This window comes from Pantherophis guttatus, chromosome 1 (genome assembly GCF_059756535.1).
Source record: "Pantherophis guttatus breed Tessera chromosome 1, ASM5975653v1, whole genome shotgun sequence".
Taxonomy (NCBI): Eukaryota; Metazoa; Chordata; class Lepidosauria; order Squamata; family Colubridae; genus Pantherophis; species Pantherophis guttatus.
Window position 1 is genome coordinate 170460601 of NC_142063.1, and position 13584 is coordinate 170474184.

Here is a 13584-nt window from a genome sequence, read left to right on the forward strand (position 1 = left end):
GGTCATCTATTTGCACATTTGATCTGAATGGGATAAAAGCATTTGCAGATTGATTTTTCTCCACCATTTCCCCCTCTTTTTTTTAATATACCGAGATAGTTGTCTGGCATTATTATTTTGAAAGATGCAGTCCTGAATTCTGAATAACTGCATAGCTCTGTTTTTGTTTGTTTTTTGTAAGATCATCGCTTCTGTGGAGATGCTTGGGTTCACAGACACTTACTAGACTTACTAAAAATAGGAGGGATCTGAAAAAGTCCTTGTGGATTCTATAACTTCTATAATTGGTGGTATAACTGTTAATGAACCTCATGGAGTTACATTAGAAACTAAAGATGATACTCCGGATTCATGAATGTGTAATCACAAATTATGTAATATATGAAAAATTACTAGCATGCACTACTGAGGAAAAATGGAATTCCTGAAGTCTCCTAGAGAGAATCGTAGGCTAATTGAGGAAGCAGGTAATGCCTTTGGGCTGCTGAAGAAAACGGATTCAGGAGACAAGAACTTGGCACTGAATTACAATTTAGATAAAAAGACTCATTCCTGAATCTTTAAAGATTGTATCCTGGATAAGTCCTTTAGGCTTGGATTTAGGCTGATTATCCTACTATTGATAGAAAGGCCTACTAAAGGCCTACTAAAATGAAGTCAGCATTTCTGCAGATTTCTCCAAATACTTGACTAGAACCTGAAGATCTTCTGGGAACAGCAGTGGCATAGAATTCCTGGAACTAATGATTTAGGCTTTTTTTTTTAGTTTAAACCAGGGCCAAGCAATCCTATCCTTTTTTGATGTTTAGGATTAATATTCTCCTCTGATGAACCAGAATGGCCAGAAGTGTGGGGGTAATTGGAACGCTAATCTCAGGCACTGCTTACTCCTGATTTAAATAATGGATGGGAAATTCATAGAGCTCCCTGAAGCCCAGGCTTATGTGTGGGCCCTTAAAGTATTTGTCATTTATATCTAAACATTATTGATCGATATGCAGTTTCCTCCCAGATTTAAAGCTATCTAGAAACATTTTTCCTGTTTCATTAGAAACCAGACATTGACTATTTATGATAAACTTTATAAATAGTTTGGAGTAGGTGTTTAATTAAATGCCTTTTCATCTTCCCCAAAGCTTCACAGTGGCAAGCCAGATTCTCTCCCTTTATTTTGAACCATATAGCTCATTTGAGAAAAAAGAAATCAGTTTTAAGGAGGAGAAAAAAAGAGTGGTGATGGCCACAGAATATATGAAAGTCTGTTGGTCTAGCAGCCAAGGCTTTCATGCCATTATTTCGACCGCTTGGGAGAATTTAGTTCCAGCCGGTGTCAAATATTTGAACCTATTGGCTTATATTTGTATTTATTCCATAATAATTAATATTGAAGATCATACACATTTTTGCCTTGATAATACCTACATTTTTATGAATGGCCTCTAGACCCTTCATAACTTTTATCAAACTTTGGAAATGTGCCATGGTAAGACAGACATGGAACCATTTCTGGATGATCCTCTCCCCACCCCCACCCTCTGTCCTGCCAGAACTAATCCTTCCATTACCCCCACCATCCTGCCAGAACTGGATGAGAAGTGAAACATTTTCTTCTTCCATAAAGTGGGGTGGGGGGTGGGGAGAACCAGCCTGGTTGCCTTTTGAAAAAAAGCACCTTTGAGCAAACTAAGACCTGGAATGACTGAGAATCTCCACAGACATTTCTGGATAAGTTCATTTCTAACGTGGGACTTTTTTAAAGGAATTGAGGTAGTAGAGCTGCTGCTTTGCCTGTTTTTATGGCGGTAACAGCAGCTCTGTTTCCATGATGCAGATTCTTCAGAGGAAGGCAGATGAGGAAAAAAGCCTGGTGCATAAATGACTGGCTGAATCTCAGTGGCATTTTATTCTCACCTGGCAGCAATGAAAGTTTCAGACTGGGTATTGATCCAGGTTCCCATTCTCATTTTCAGTGGGCGAGGGTTGGCATTTCTTTCCGGTGAACGTCAGGGGGATAATAGTGCAGTGTTTCTGAGAGTAGAGCAAAGTATAGAAAAAAGCATGAATAAACACAGATAAAATGGCAAAGTCATCAAAGAGCCATTTCCTGTTTGCAGCAGAGTGGTTTGATATTTCTGCATTTTATATGCTTCTGAGAGGAAAAGATGAGAATAAAATCTCTGAGATACCTGTTCGACCTGAAGTGCGGAGTTAAACCGATACAACTGCAATTCTATTCTGTATGAGGTCAAGATGTCCATTATACCTTTTACCAGCATAATCGCCTGGATTGTTCTTACTGTGTTTCATATTATTCAGGACACCAGTTCAGCAGGTAATAATCTCTCTCTCTTTCTGCCTCTTTTTCCTCTCACCCCTCGCTCCATCTTTTAGATTCTTGTGTGGAAAATCTGTCAGGCAATTGTTAAAGGAAGCTTGGAGCAAACACAGTACTATTTGAACGTAAAATTTAACAATAACATTAAAGAACATTAACATTAACATTAACATTAACATTAACCAGCTTGCTTATCACAAAATGATGTTCATAATGGTAAATTAGCCTTCTCTAGTCTGTTGGATGCACCAATGTGGCTCTCATGTAATAAGTACTCTGGAAAACTACCAGACTGGAGAAGGCTATAAAAAACAAGAGTGACGGCTTTTACTGATGATGCTGACCGAACCAGATCCACTGTAACATAATGCATGTCAGTAAATATTAGTAGCTAGCCATGTTTTTACTTTTTCTGATTGCAAAACTGAACTGACCTTTCATTAATCTTTGGATATCTCTTTTACAAAAAAGAAAGTTAGGTGGAAGGTAAATCTCATGAAGAATATTTTTCTTTATGGGTCAAATCAAGGTCTATCTACTTGGCTGACGTACTTTCAAAATTGATTGGGGGTAGGATGCAACCAGCATTTGGCAAGAGAAATGAATTGTGGTATGTCCCCAGCACCAGTTGCTCAGTGTAGTTCAGGGAAAGGGCAGTTAGACACCCCTACTATACCATCTGTTAAATCTGAATTGCCCTCCACCAAGCTGGCATTTGTCTTGCTGGAGAAAACAAGCAAGCTTCCTATGGTGCTGTAATCTTTTTCTTAACTGGGCAAATGGAAAATTTGAAGAACAATTTCAAGTAGGGAAATGACTTGGTTTCAAAAATTACCTACCACATCCCCATTCAGTAGTCAGTTGTAATGATAATCAATAATTAATAATAGTTCAATTGAGACCTTATCAGCACTTACAAGTCATGATCTTCCTTGGAACATCAGTTCTCTATGAGTAACCTGCTGCAGCTCCCCTCTTCTCTCTAGGACCCAATTGACTGTCTCAGGGTTATTTGCTTGCTTTTAAACCAGGAATGACTCTTTGAGAATTTTTTTATTGGACAATAAATGATGTTGTGAATTGTTACAATAAAGTTGGAGACATCAACTTTTGAAACTCCTCTGCTATTTTCACTTACTTAAATATGTGGCAGATCATTAACAGCACAGGTCAGATAAAGACTTCATTGTCTGGATAGCAATTAAAAATAATTTAGGCTTTAGCTGGAATGGGGAAATTTGTTATTTCATGAATGAAAGCAAATATTCGTGTGTCCTAGGATAATGATGTGAGATCGAATTTGGGTGGGTAACATTTGTTATCTGTTCAGTTTCTCTCAGTTTCCCATAAATGCTTAAGTTCAGTTTATTACATTTCATATTACTTTAAGAATATTTTTTATACAGTCCTGATTTCTATCTCGATGGCTTAGCCATTATATCACATTGGCTCTCTTAATAGATACAGTACATTTTTCTTAATATAGATGACTATGATTGTAAACGGCACCACAGTATTTGGGGACATATACTGAACATTTGGAAGGATCATGAACTTTGGGTTGTATAGGCTTCTGAAATTGTGAAATTAGGTAAATTTATATTTGAAGGCATTTGGCTGCTAACCAGTAAGAGGGTCTGAGATTCCATGTTCCTATTGAAAGGTAGGTGCTGGTTGTCTACTATACACTAGATACAAAAAGAAGAAGAAGAAGAAGAAGAAGAAGAAGAAGAAGAAGAAGAAGAAGAAGAAGAAGAAGAAGAAGAAGAAGAAGAAGAAGAAGAAGAAGAAGAAGAAGAAAAAGTATGGCATTGTGGTTCCAAACCCTGCAGTGATGAGTCACATAGTCACAAAAAAACTAAACTAGGTTTGAGGGGTTTTCTTTATTGCCGTTTCCTTAAAGGTCTAATGGCTGGTGTTTCCATTAAGAACTTATCCAGAAATGAAGCCAAGCAGGGATGGCACACTGTATTAGAGGTCCTCTTTTCTGGCCTGCAGGAGAGAGCCTTCTCCTCTGTTGTTCCCCGATGATGAAACTAATTTCCTTTGGAGTTGTATAGGAGCCTATTCAAGAAATTGAAAACACATTTATTTTATTAGGCTTTTAATAGTTGGGCTAATGGCTTTTCTTTTTTTTTTTGGCTAATGGTTTTTAATATGATTTTTAAAAACATACTGGTTTTAGTCTTTTGTAATAAAGTTTTAAAATGTGCAAAAATGTATATGAAATAAATAGTTTTAAAAATCCAAATTAAATGCATTTCTACTATACCCTATTCCAGGTATAATAAACCAACATTGCTGTCTGTCTTCAATAACAGGATTTTAACCCACACTAATATAATTTCTTCATTTACCTTTAGGCTGCTTCCCTTCCATTTTCCTCTTATGACTACTCTATTGTGGAAAGTAGAATATAGTGAAAAAATGAGAAAAGAAAACAAAGCTTCTTCAGAGCTTAGTTCCCACACTATTTGTGGAAATATTATCGATGTAAACATAATTAAGCACAAAAAAGAGAGGGAGGAAGAGGAGTTGTTTTTTGTTCTTTAGTAAGATATTTGGAAAGCGAAGAAAAAAATGTACTTCAAGTGAAAGATGTGACTTTAGACAAGTAGGATTTCCTCTGGCCCAGCTCTCAAACTTTTAACTAGAATCTAAGGTGAATAACCAGCAAGTCATGGTCAGAAAACACTGCAATTAAGCTGTATCAAATAGAACAAGAAATGATAAGAAATGGAAACCAATCCAAAATTTCATGCCTCCATGAAGAACCTGGCGAGAGGTATAGTAAGAACTGCTTAATCTATTCCCAGTTCATAGATTATCTGCCAGTATCAGTGAATCCCATCCTTGATGCTGGGTCCACAATAGCCCCCAACCACTAGATAGAATGTATTGCAGTGGTGATGCCTGCAAAGAGACAACTCCTTGGATTAAGTAAATCAAGACCCTTGGTTCAATGTGCAGATGTCTGAGAGATGGAACTAGTGGAAGAGGTTTGATGGGGAACAAAACCAGAATCGTTGCCCCATTCCTCTTTATCCAGATATATCTTGTGCAGTAGAGGTTCCTGCAGAGGTTAGGACCTTTAAGCAAGAAGGACTATATGAAAGGCTATGCTTACTTTTTAGTTTAGAGCATGCATGTCCAATCTTTTGGTTCGACTGGGCCACACTGAATCAAGAGGAACTGTCTTCAGCCACATACAAAGTATATAATATAGTCATATAGTATATAAATGTATAATAAATAATAAACTTCTTTTTAAAAATATTTTTATTATAACTTGTGGGGCCACATTACTAGCTGTCCAGGACCGCATGTGGCCGGTGGGCTACAGATTGGTTATGCCTGGTTTAGAGAACAATATGAGTTGCATTATTTCCCTCTGAAGTACTTAAATTATGAAAAACCTTTAATAGATTATCAATAAAAAGCTAGATGTCAGTGACTGCTTATTTAGCTGAAGCTGCAGCGCTAATATTGGAAAAAGTATTACATTTTCACAAAGAATGAACTCTGATAACTTAATTAAAGAAAGATCAAAATGGCGCTTTTAAAAAAGAAGTGCTACCTAAAACAAATAAAAACTAACATATTTGTGAGCCTGATTTTGATTTGAACATAATTTTATATATGAATAAGATGATTGCTGCAGATTTGCTTACATAAGAAAGTAATGAAGCAATGTTTAATTAATGCTTATTCATAAAATGAGCTTATTTTAATGTGCAATCAGTGCACAAAAATTGAGTTTATATTATGTGCATCATTAAATAAAACTCACATCTTATAATATTTAAGGATTTAATTCTCAATGGATTCAAATGGGTTTACATTCTTGAAAACAGTTATAAACAGTCAGAATGAATAACTTCATAGCATTTTATAATTTTATTACTGGTTTGTAATGTCACTATCTCATCACCTGGCATCACTGGCTGGCCCACAAAAATTCCATGATTTGGCATATATCCCAAATGATTGCTGACAGGCTCAAATATAATTGACTATTGTTGTGACATGGAGTGACAATACGCCTGAAATTTGTAGTATGGCAATGTTTATCTTGCTTCTGATCAAATATTTACTGTGTGTGAATTGGGCGGTCACATAATCAAGTAAGTAAGTAAGTAAGTAAGTAAGTAAGTAAGTAAGTAAGTAAGTAAGTAATAAAGTAGATGACCCCCAAGTCTTTTGTGCAACTACTAGAGCTTTCTCACCATAAAGTTGTCACCCAATGCGCTCAGTGCAGAAATGTGCCACTGAACTGCAGGGAGAAAGTGCAGAAAAGACATAACTCTTCCCTGTTGCAAGGATCTCTTATTTTGATGTTGCAGCAGTGATTTTTATTACATGCCATTCAGAGACACATTTACTGTGTTGGATACCTATATGAACATGATGAAACTAACTAACTAACTAACTAACTAACTAACTAACTAACTAACTAAATAAATAAATAAATAAATAAATGGTGTTCTATATCCAATGCCTGTTTATCTGCATTTTACTACAAACTTCACCTAAAAGGGTTTCAAGTCATTAAGAACTAAGGTTCCTGATTTCTGACTTTTTAATTTCTGCTGCTGCAACTGTGCCTTGAAGTTGTGTGGGTAACCCTAATCTTTCCTTCTCTAAGGGCTGGCTTCCCTGTTCCTCATTTTCTATGCCAAGACAGAGGACAAAGAAGCATTCAAGGACTTTGGGTTGATGGTGCCTCTCACCCCATTCTCTTGCTTCTTTTGCTGTGACAGAAATGGTACACACCGCAGCACCTGCACATTGTATATGAATAGGCCTTCTCATACAGCTCAGGCAACTCCATTTTTTACGAGCTCTCCTAATAAAAATAAAATATGACAACTCTAAAAACTGGAGAAAGCTATAACATGCTTTTCGCTTTTAGTAAAAATGCTATTGCCCAAAACTGTGACTTGTATTATTTCAGATCCTAATCATATAGTTTCCCAATCTTGTCCCCTTTTGGTTCTGTAGATGGGGATGAACTGTTTTTCCCTCAGTTCTTTCAGGGCAATGATGGAACCCAACCAATTTGGCTAAGTAAATGAAAGAATTTTTAACCTATGATCCCAAACTGTTTGGGGCTGTTTGCAGGGTCTGCTGCATCTAGCCATCCTTCTGTAGGACAATGTAATAATGGGATTTAACTTAGCTGAGTTTTGTATGGGAAGGTTCTATCATTGGCTGCAAATTAAACTAAAAATTAAAACCCTACTTCTGGGTAATTTATCTCTGAATACTAGTTGAGAGGGGAGGGAGGGAGAGAATGAAAGCAAGCGACTAAAGCCTTGGTGCCCTTATTGGGGGATTTCCTGGAGATACCTTGATGACCGTTAAGGGCTTTGCTAATGCAAAGATTTTGAACATCACAACTCCAGCACTTTTCTCCACCCAATTTTGGTGTCAAGACTTTTGAGATGCTATAGATGTTTTACTGAGAGTGAATAGAAAGTTAATCCTTATATGCATGAAGAGGAGGCTTTTTCATTTGGGCAACTTTGCTTTGGGTATATGCTGGATTTTTAGGAGCACAAGCAATATTGAAACCCTAACCTTAACCCTAACCCTTGGAGATACTGAAATCTCAGAAACTGGCAAGTACTTCAATAGTAAGAACATATGAAACTCGGGATTGAACACTTGTGTTCTTGGTGTTTTTTGAGCTGGGTTGTCTCTTTGCAGATACTTCATTACCTAGCCTGGCAAATGCATCCAGATATCAGGAAAAGCAAACCCTTTCTCTTTCCCCTTCAAGAGGTATTGTCAGCCCTATTTAGTAGTCCAGACTAAGAAACCAATGCCATGGAGATCTAGTACTACTTTTATTGGGCCAGTTATAGTACTATAATCTTGCGTGCCTGAATGCCCTTCTACTCTTCCTGACTTTATCTTCATGTGAGTTAGGGAGGGTCCTATCCAGTGGTGGAATTCAAATTTTTTTACTACTGGTTCTGTGGGCATGGCTTGGTGGGCATGGTGTGGCTTGGTGGGCGTGGCTTGGTGGGCATGGCAGGGGAAGGATACTGCAAAAATCTTCATTCCCACTCCACTCTGGGACCAGCCAGAGGTGGTATTTGCTGGTTCTCCGAATTACTCAAAATTTCCACTACTGGTTCTCCAGAACCTGTCAGAACCTGCTGAATAGCACCCCTGGTCCTATTTGAGATATGTATTCAATTATTTTCTTGGAATGGGCTCTGTTGGACTTGTCTTATGGTTGCCATGGTAGAGAGTTTTCCTCCTATCCTTCAAGGTCATCCCTCTGCCCTCTATAGGTATGAAACAGTTGGGAGAAATCTACTCAGTTCTGTCTCCTGGGATGAGAGCAGGAATGGGGGCAGCTTGCTGAGGGACTTATTCATGTGAACTAGTGTTTCAGAGCTACTCTGATAACAGATATGGCTATTGTCTATTGTCTGTCATGGATTGTGCATTTTCATAATACGTATAAAACACACCTGCAACACAGCCAAGTAGGATTTCAGACAAACTTTTCCACTCACCCTGCTTTTATTTTGCAGTTGAGGTGGTTCTCATTTTTAGTTCTTCAATGAAAAACAAAAGCTGCACTGTAGTCAAACAGAGACCTAATCATATTAATTAAGGCTGAATTTCTATCATGTTTACAAGCAATTTGTTTTGTGAAATATAGCAGTGTATTTCTTTGACAAAATTTATTTTTATTTCTTTATTTTTAATAATTTTTTCTGCTGTCCATCTGCCCTATAAGGCGATTCTGGGTGACACTCTTCACAGTGAAATTACAGTAAAAGGGAGCCTGTTTCCCCAAATTATTAAGGTGTTCTTCTGCTCCCTGTGCCAGCCTATTTATTAAAATGTTTCTCTCTTCCAACAGCTGAAAACATTTCAAAGCAACAGAGATTCCTACACAAAACAGTGCACCAAAATACCCAGCTGGCCTGTGACTTTCCAGCTCACAGAGAAACCATTACAAAGTTAAATATCTACTTGTTGAAAGGAATCGGAAAAGTACAACTTTTTGAAGCAAATTGGAACAATTCCACAATTTTAATCAAGAAAAACAGTTCTGAATTAAGCCTGGACATAAATATTACAAAAGAAGAAAAACACGCTGTGTTTCACCTGAGGAACTTGCAGGTCAACCACACAGACAGTTACATGTGCAAGATTGAGGTGATTGACCCGCCACCATATGAAACCGAAAGCAGGAGCAATTTAATTTACGTGAAAGGTAAAATTGTGAAATTTGTTTCTAATGGGTCAGAGAGGCATATAATCTTTATTAACTATAGGGATGCCCATATTTAAATTGTGTGCTTAAGCTGGTTTCTTTGGTTTCACAGCCAAAGATCCTTGATTTAGATCGACGCCCCTCCAATGAACCATTTTCTGCCACAACCACCCCACTGCAACATTATTTGCCAGAAACTGGTGGTAAGAAGCAGGTCCTAGACAGGAGTTCAAAAACTCTTTTCCTTCAAAACCTAATTGACATTTTTGAGCAAACTGTTTGAAAGCAGTTTAATAATAAAGCAGGTAGTTTGAGCTTCAGTTAGTTGTGCATTCAGTTAATTTATCTTCTAGCATTCATGGGAGAGGGCATACTTCAATGAACATGAAAGTATACTTTGTTTTGAGGTGTCTGAGCTCCATTGTGTTCCTGTCAATCCTCAGAGCTTCCTCCGCACCAAGAAAAGCTTAATTATGTGAACATGCCAATGGCTATTCCACTTGGAATTTCTCTTTTCTACAGTCTGGTAATCACAGCAGCCATTTTGTACTGTTGGGTAAGAAATCATTCTTTTATTTTCCCTTAGTACTAATCAGATGTAGTCAGTGAGAAAAATATCACCAGAAAGAATGTAGAACTTTTCTACATCTGTACACATGTTATATATGGAGCAATGCACCTGCCAACATTTTGGATTTCCCTTGGAACTATATTTATGGAGACTATCTTCATGGGCTTGAATGCTTGAAGTATTACTATTACATCGAATCCCCTCAACATATAGATAGATAAGCAAGAAAATAATTAAAAAAAAACATTCTCTGCCTTTTATATGGTCATATTTCTCTTCTCTTGTTTGGAAATTGGCTCTAACTGAAGCCGGGGCAATCAGCATTGTGTAACAAATGTATCTGCATTTGTGGGCATCCTATTACTGGAATTGAACAAGGATGCCCATGAAGTGTCCTTGGTAAAGCAGGCTGCAGATTCCTGGGAGGCTGATTGAGTTGTGCTTGACTTTTGAGCATTGGGAGCCACCTCCAAAAATAAGCTGGGACCAGGAACAAGCAAGAGATACTTACCTGGCAAGAGGGACAAACATATCCAACACCTTCCTCTTCCTATGTCAGCATTTGCCCTCCTGTAATCTCATGCGCTTCCTTAAAAAAAGTCTTTTTACTGACTTTTTACTGTCACCTCTCAGCCCCATTAAAAATTATAGTAGTTTCAACTTTTGGAGAGTTCAAGAAAGTGTCATTTAATTTGTTAAGAAGATGCAGAGGGTCCTTTGGGGGTTCTACCTTCTGCTGGAACCAAAAGTATATTATTGATATATTAAAGCATACTTTTCTGAAATTCATGTATGCCCATCTTTAAAGACACATGCAATCTCTCCTGACTTCTGTTATATATATACTGTAAAGAAGCCAGACTGGAAAAACTGTGAGTTACTTATTCAACTGCCTGATAACCAGTAACACAATCCTTGCTTTTCATTCAACCTTGCTCCCAGAAGGAGCTACACAAGGTTCTCCTTCATAAAAGACTTCAGGCATGAAGAAGAGATGCACATTAGCTTTCCATTTATTTGAAATGACATGAAGGAGAAACCTGACTTATCATACTTGTGGGAAGATACATCAAGTGGGATTTTACTTCCTCTTACATAGAATATTCAGAAGAAGGTCATCCAAATCAATGTTCCTTTGGCCTTTACTGATGTTCACTGAAATTTTCATTCTTTGACTGCCAAATTTTTCTCCTTTCTTCCTTACTGTTTTTTTCCCCATGCAGATGAAAAGCAAGAAGAATAGGGCCCTTCAGAATGACTATTTCAACATGACACCCTGGCAATCAAATGGACCCAGGAAAAGGCCCCCTCAGCATGGTGTTCCAACACGGAACTATACTGCATACCGTTATTGGGAACCCTGATGAATAATGTCTTCTCTACAATAGAAATAAGAACAGCTTAGCCATAGCAGAATGAGACTGAGTTATATCATGTTGTTCATAGATCTACAAAGGACAAAAGCCCTCTGTAAGTTATGTTTCAAGCTGGATAGGCAAGAGGATATTAGCAATAGTAGACTTAGAAACAGCGGGATGTTAGATCCCCCCTCCCCCAGTTTTAAGCAAATGATGATTCCAACTGCTCTTGTGAACTTTCTACTTTGGCCTTAACAGAAGGTTTAGAAGGATTATATCCAAATTCTGGCAAAGAGTGAAAGTAAAAATCAAAGAGTGAATGAAAAAAAAGTTCATATCAAAGAGAAAATGCTGAATGTAGGGATTAAACATATGCTTAAGAAATAAGAAGCACCCAGCTTGATGGGACTGGGGCAGTAAAGAACATTTTTCTGTTATAAAATGAATGGATTAGCTGGAAAGGTTTGCAATACTCTGCAGAACAGTCCCAATGTACAGATGACACTTTCTGCTAAAACAATTAACCTGAAAATCATGTCTGGAAGACTTGAAGGAATAGTGGAAAATACTGCCAATATTTGCAGTGATATACAGTTATGCACTGATACATCAACAAGATACTGACAAAGAATTGGACAAACAATAATGAAGGGAAAGCCTAAGTAATATATTACTTATCCAAATAGTTCTAGTTCCCATTGTAAGAAGGGAGTACTTTTCTTTCTTGATATCAGATACGAATTGAATACCAAAATTCTGGTATGCACAGGGTTCTATGATTATAGCTAAGATTAAAAGTGTTATTGCTTTGTTGGATTCCATTTCCTATGTTAATTAAATGGGCTCAACATAGGTTCAAACCCATACTCAATGCCTGGATAGCTTTATGTGAGTTTCAGCCCAACCTATCTTACAAAGTTGTTGTAGGAAAGGTGTGAAAAACATGTGTCTAGAAGTCACACTTTTTGCTTCCTCTGAGGCTGAGGAGATGGGGTCATCATCAGCAACCATATTTTGGTCATTCAAGCAGAAATGGCACATGGTAAACATTTAATATATTACAGACCTATGGATGTGTAAATCCTCCTTTCTGTTATAAGCCAGCAATAAAATACATAACATGACTTACATCCTAACATCTTTCTGTCATACTTAGCTTATTTTAATTCTGTCTTTACAAATTATAACAAATTTTTATTACTAAGTTATACAAATTACTTAGTAGATCAGAAATAAACCTCTGAGGAGTTGATTTGTTGTTACCTTCAGAAAAATGGCTGATGCATTAAGTTTGGCTATTCTTTAAGCAACATCAATCAAAAGGTCACTTAGGAGGTATATAATGCATTCTCTATCCCAGCTTAGCACATTCATAATGGACTTGATATAAATAGATGATATTTTTTCTATGAAAGGAACAGTGCTCCAGTATATGCTTTGCTGACTCAGTCTCTTCCAAACATAATGTCAAAAATTCCACTCATACAGGATTTTCAAAACTTGTCTTGCCAAAGTTGCTTTTGAAACAGCATTAAATTTGGCCCCAAATAAACTTTTTTTGTCATTGTGAAATGATAATATACTGTATGATAAACTACGAAATTGCTCTTAATATTAAACAGAGGCAATATTTGGGGGCAGTGACACATGAGTCTGTTTATAGATCAAAATCTTGAAGTTGTTCTTTAATCACTTCCTTGGACTTCTTTAGATCTAAAATAGACACAACGTCTGACGAAAAACCACAATGATAGAGGGTTTTTATCCCCTACAGGGCTTCTTTCAAACTATCTTTCAAGCAATCTTCTAGAACTAGTGGAATTAGCCCAAAAGAAAAAACAGGCTTAGCCAAAGATTAAAATAGCATAACCTTGCTCTGGCCTCCATTGTTACTAATCATGTTTCTAACTCCAAAGTGGCATTAGGCATTAGGTCACCTGGAAATGGCCTAAACTGATTGAAGATGTTTAAACTGAACAATCTCTAATAATCCATAGTCTTCAACAATGAAGAGTCTACCTCTACAATGTAAGAGCTGCTACTCTTCAGAGCTTTATCCCAACCCCAATATAGGTCCTTG

At 37.2% G+C, this 13584-nt stretch overlaps 1 protein-coding gene across 1 annotated transcript; it reads left to right on the plus strand.

The window, feature by feature from the left end:
* Window positions 1–2146: 2146 nt before the first annotated feature.
* CD28 (CD28 molecule) lies at window positions 2147–12632 on the plus strand. Its single transcript, XM_034433297.3, has 4 exons — window positions 2147–2332; window positions 9219–9575; window positions 10019–10131; window positions 11370–12632. Exons 1-4 carry the CDS (start codon window positions 2251–2253, stop codon window positions 11508–11510), a joined length of 693 nt encoding a protein of 230 aa, XP_034289188.2. The 5' UTR covers window positions 2147–2250; the 3' UTR covers window positions 11511–12632.
* The last annotated feature ends 952 nt before the right edge of the window (window positions 12633–13584 follow it).

What these genes read in the sequence shown, in the direction of transcription:
- CD28 (XM_034433297.3), top strand. Translation starts at nt 2,251, where the DNA reads ATGTCCATTATACCTTTTACCAGCATAATCGCCTGGATTGTTCTTACT. An exon ending in CAATTTAATTTACGTGAAAG is followed by an intron (nt 9,576 to 10,018) that starts GTAAAATTGTGA and finishes GTCAATCCTCAG; the next exon opens with AGCTTCCTCCGCACCAAGAA. An exon ending in CAGCCATTTTGTACTGTTGG is followed by an intron (nt 10,132 to 11,369) that starts GTAAGAAATCAT and finishes TTCCCCATGCAG; the next exon opens with ATGAAAAGCAAGAAGAATAG.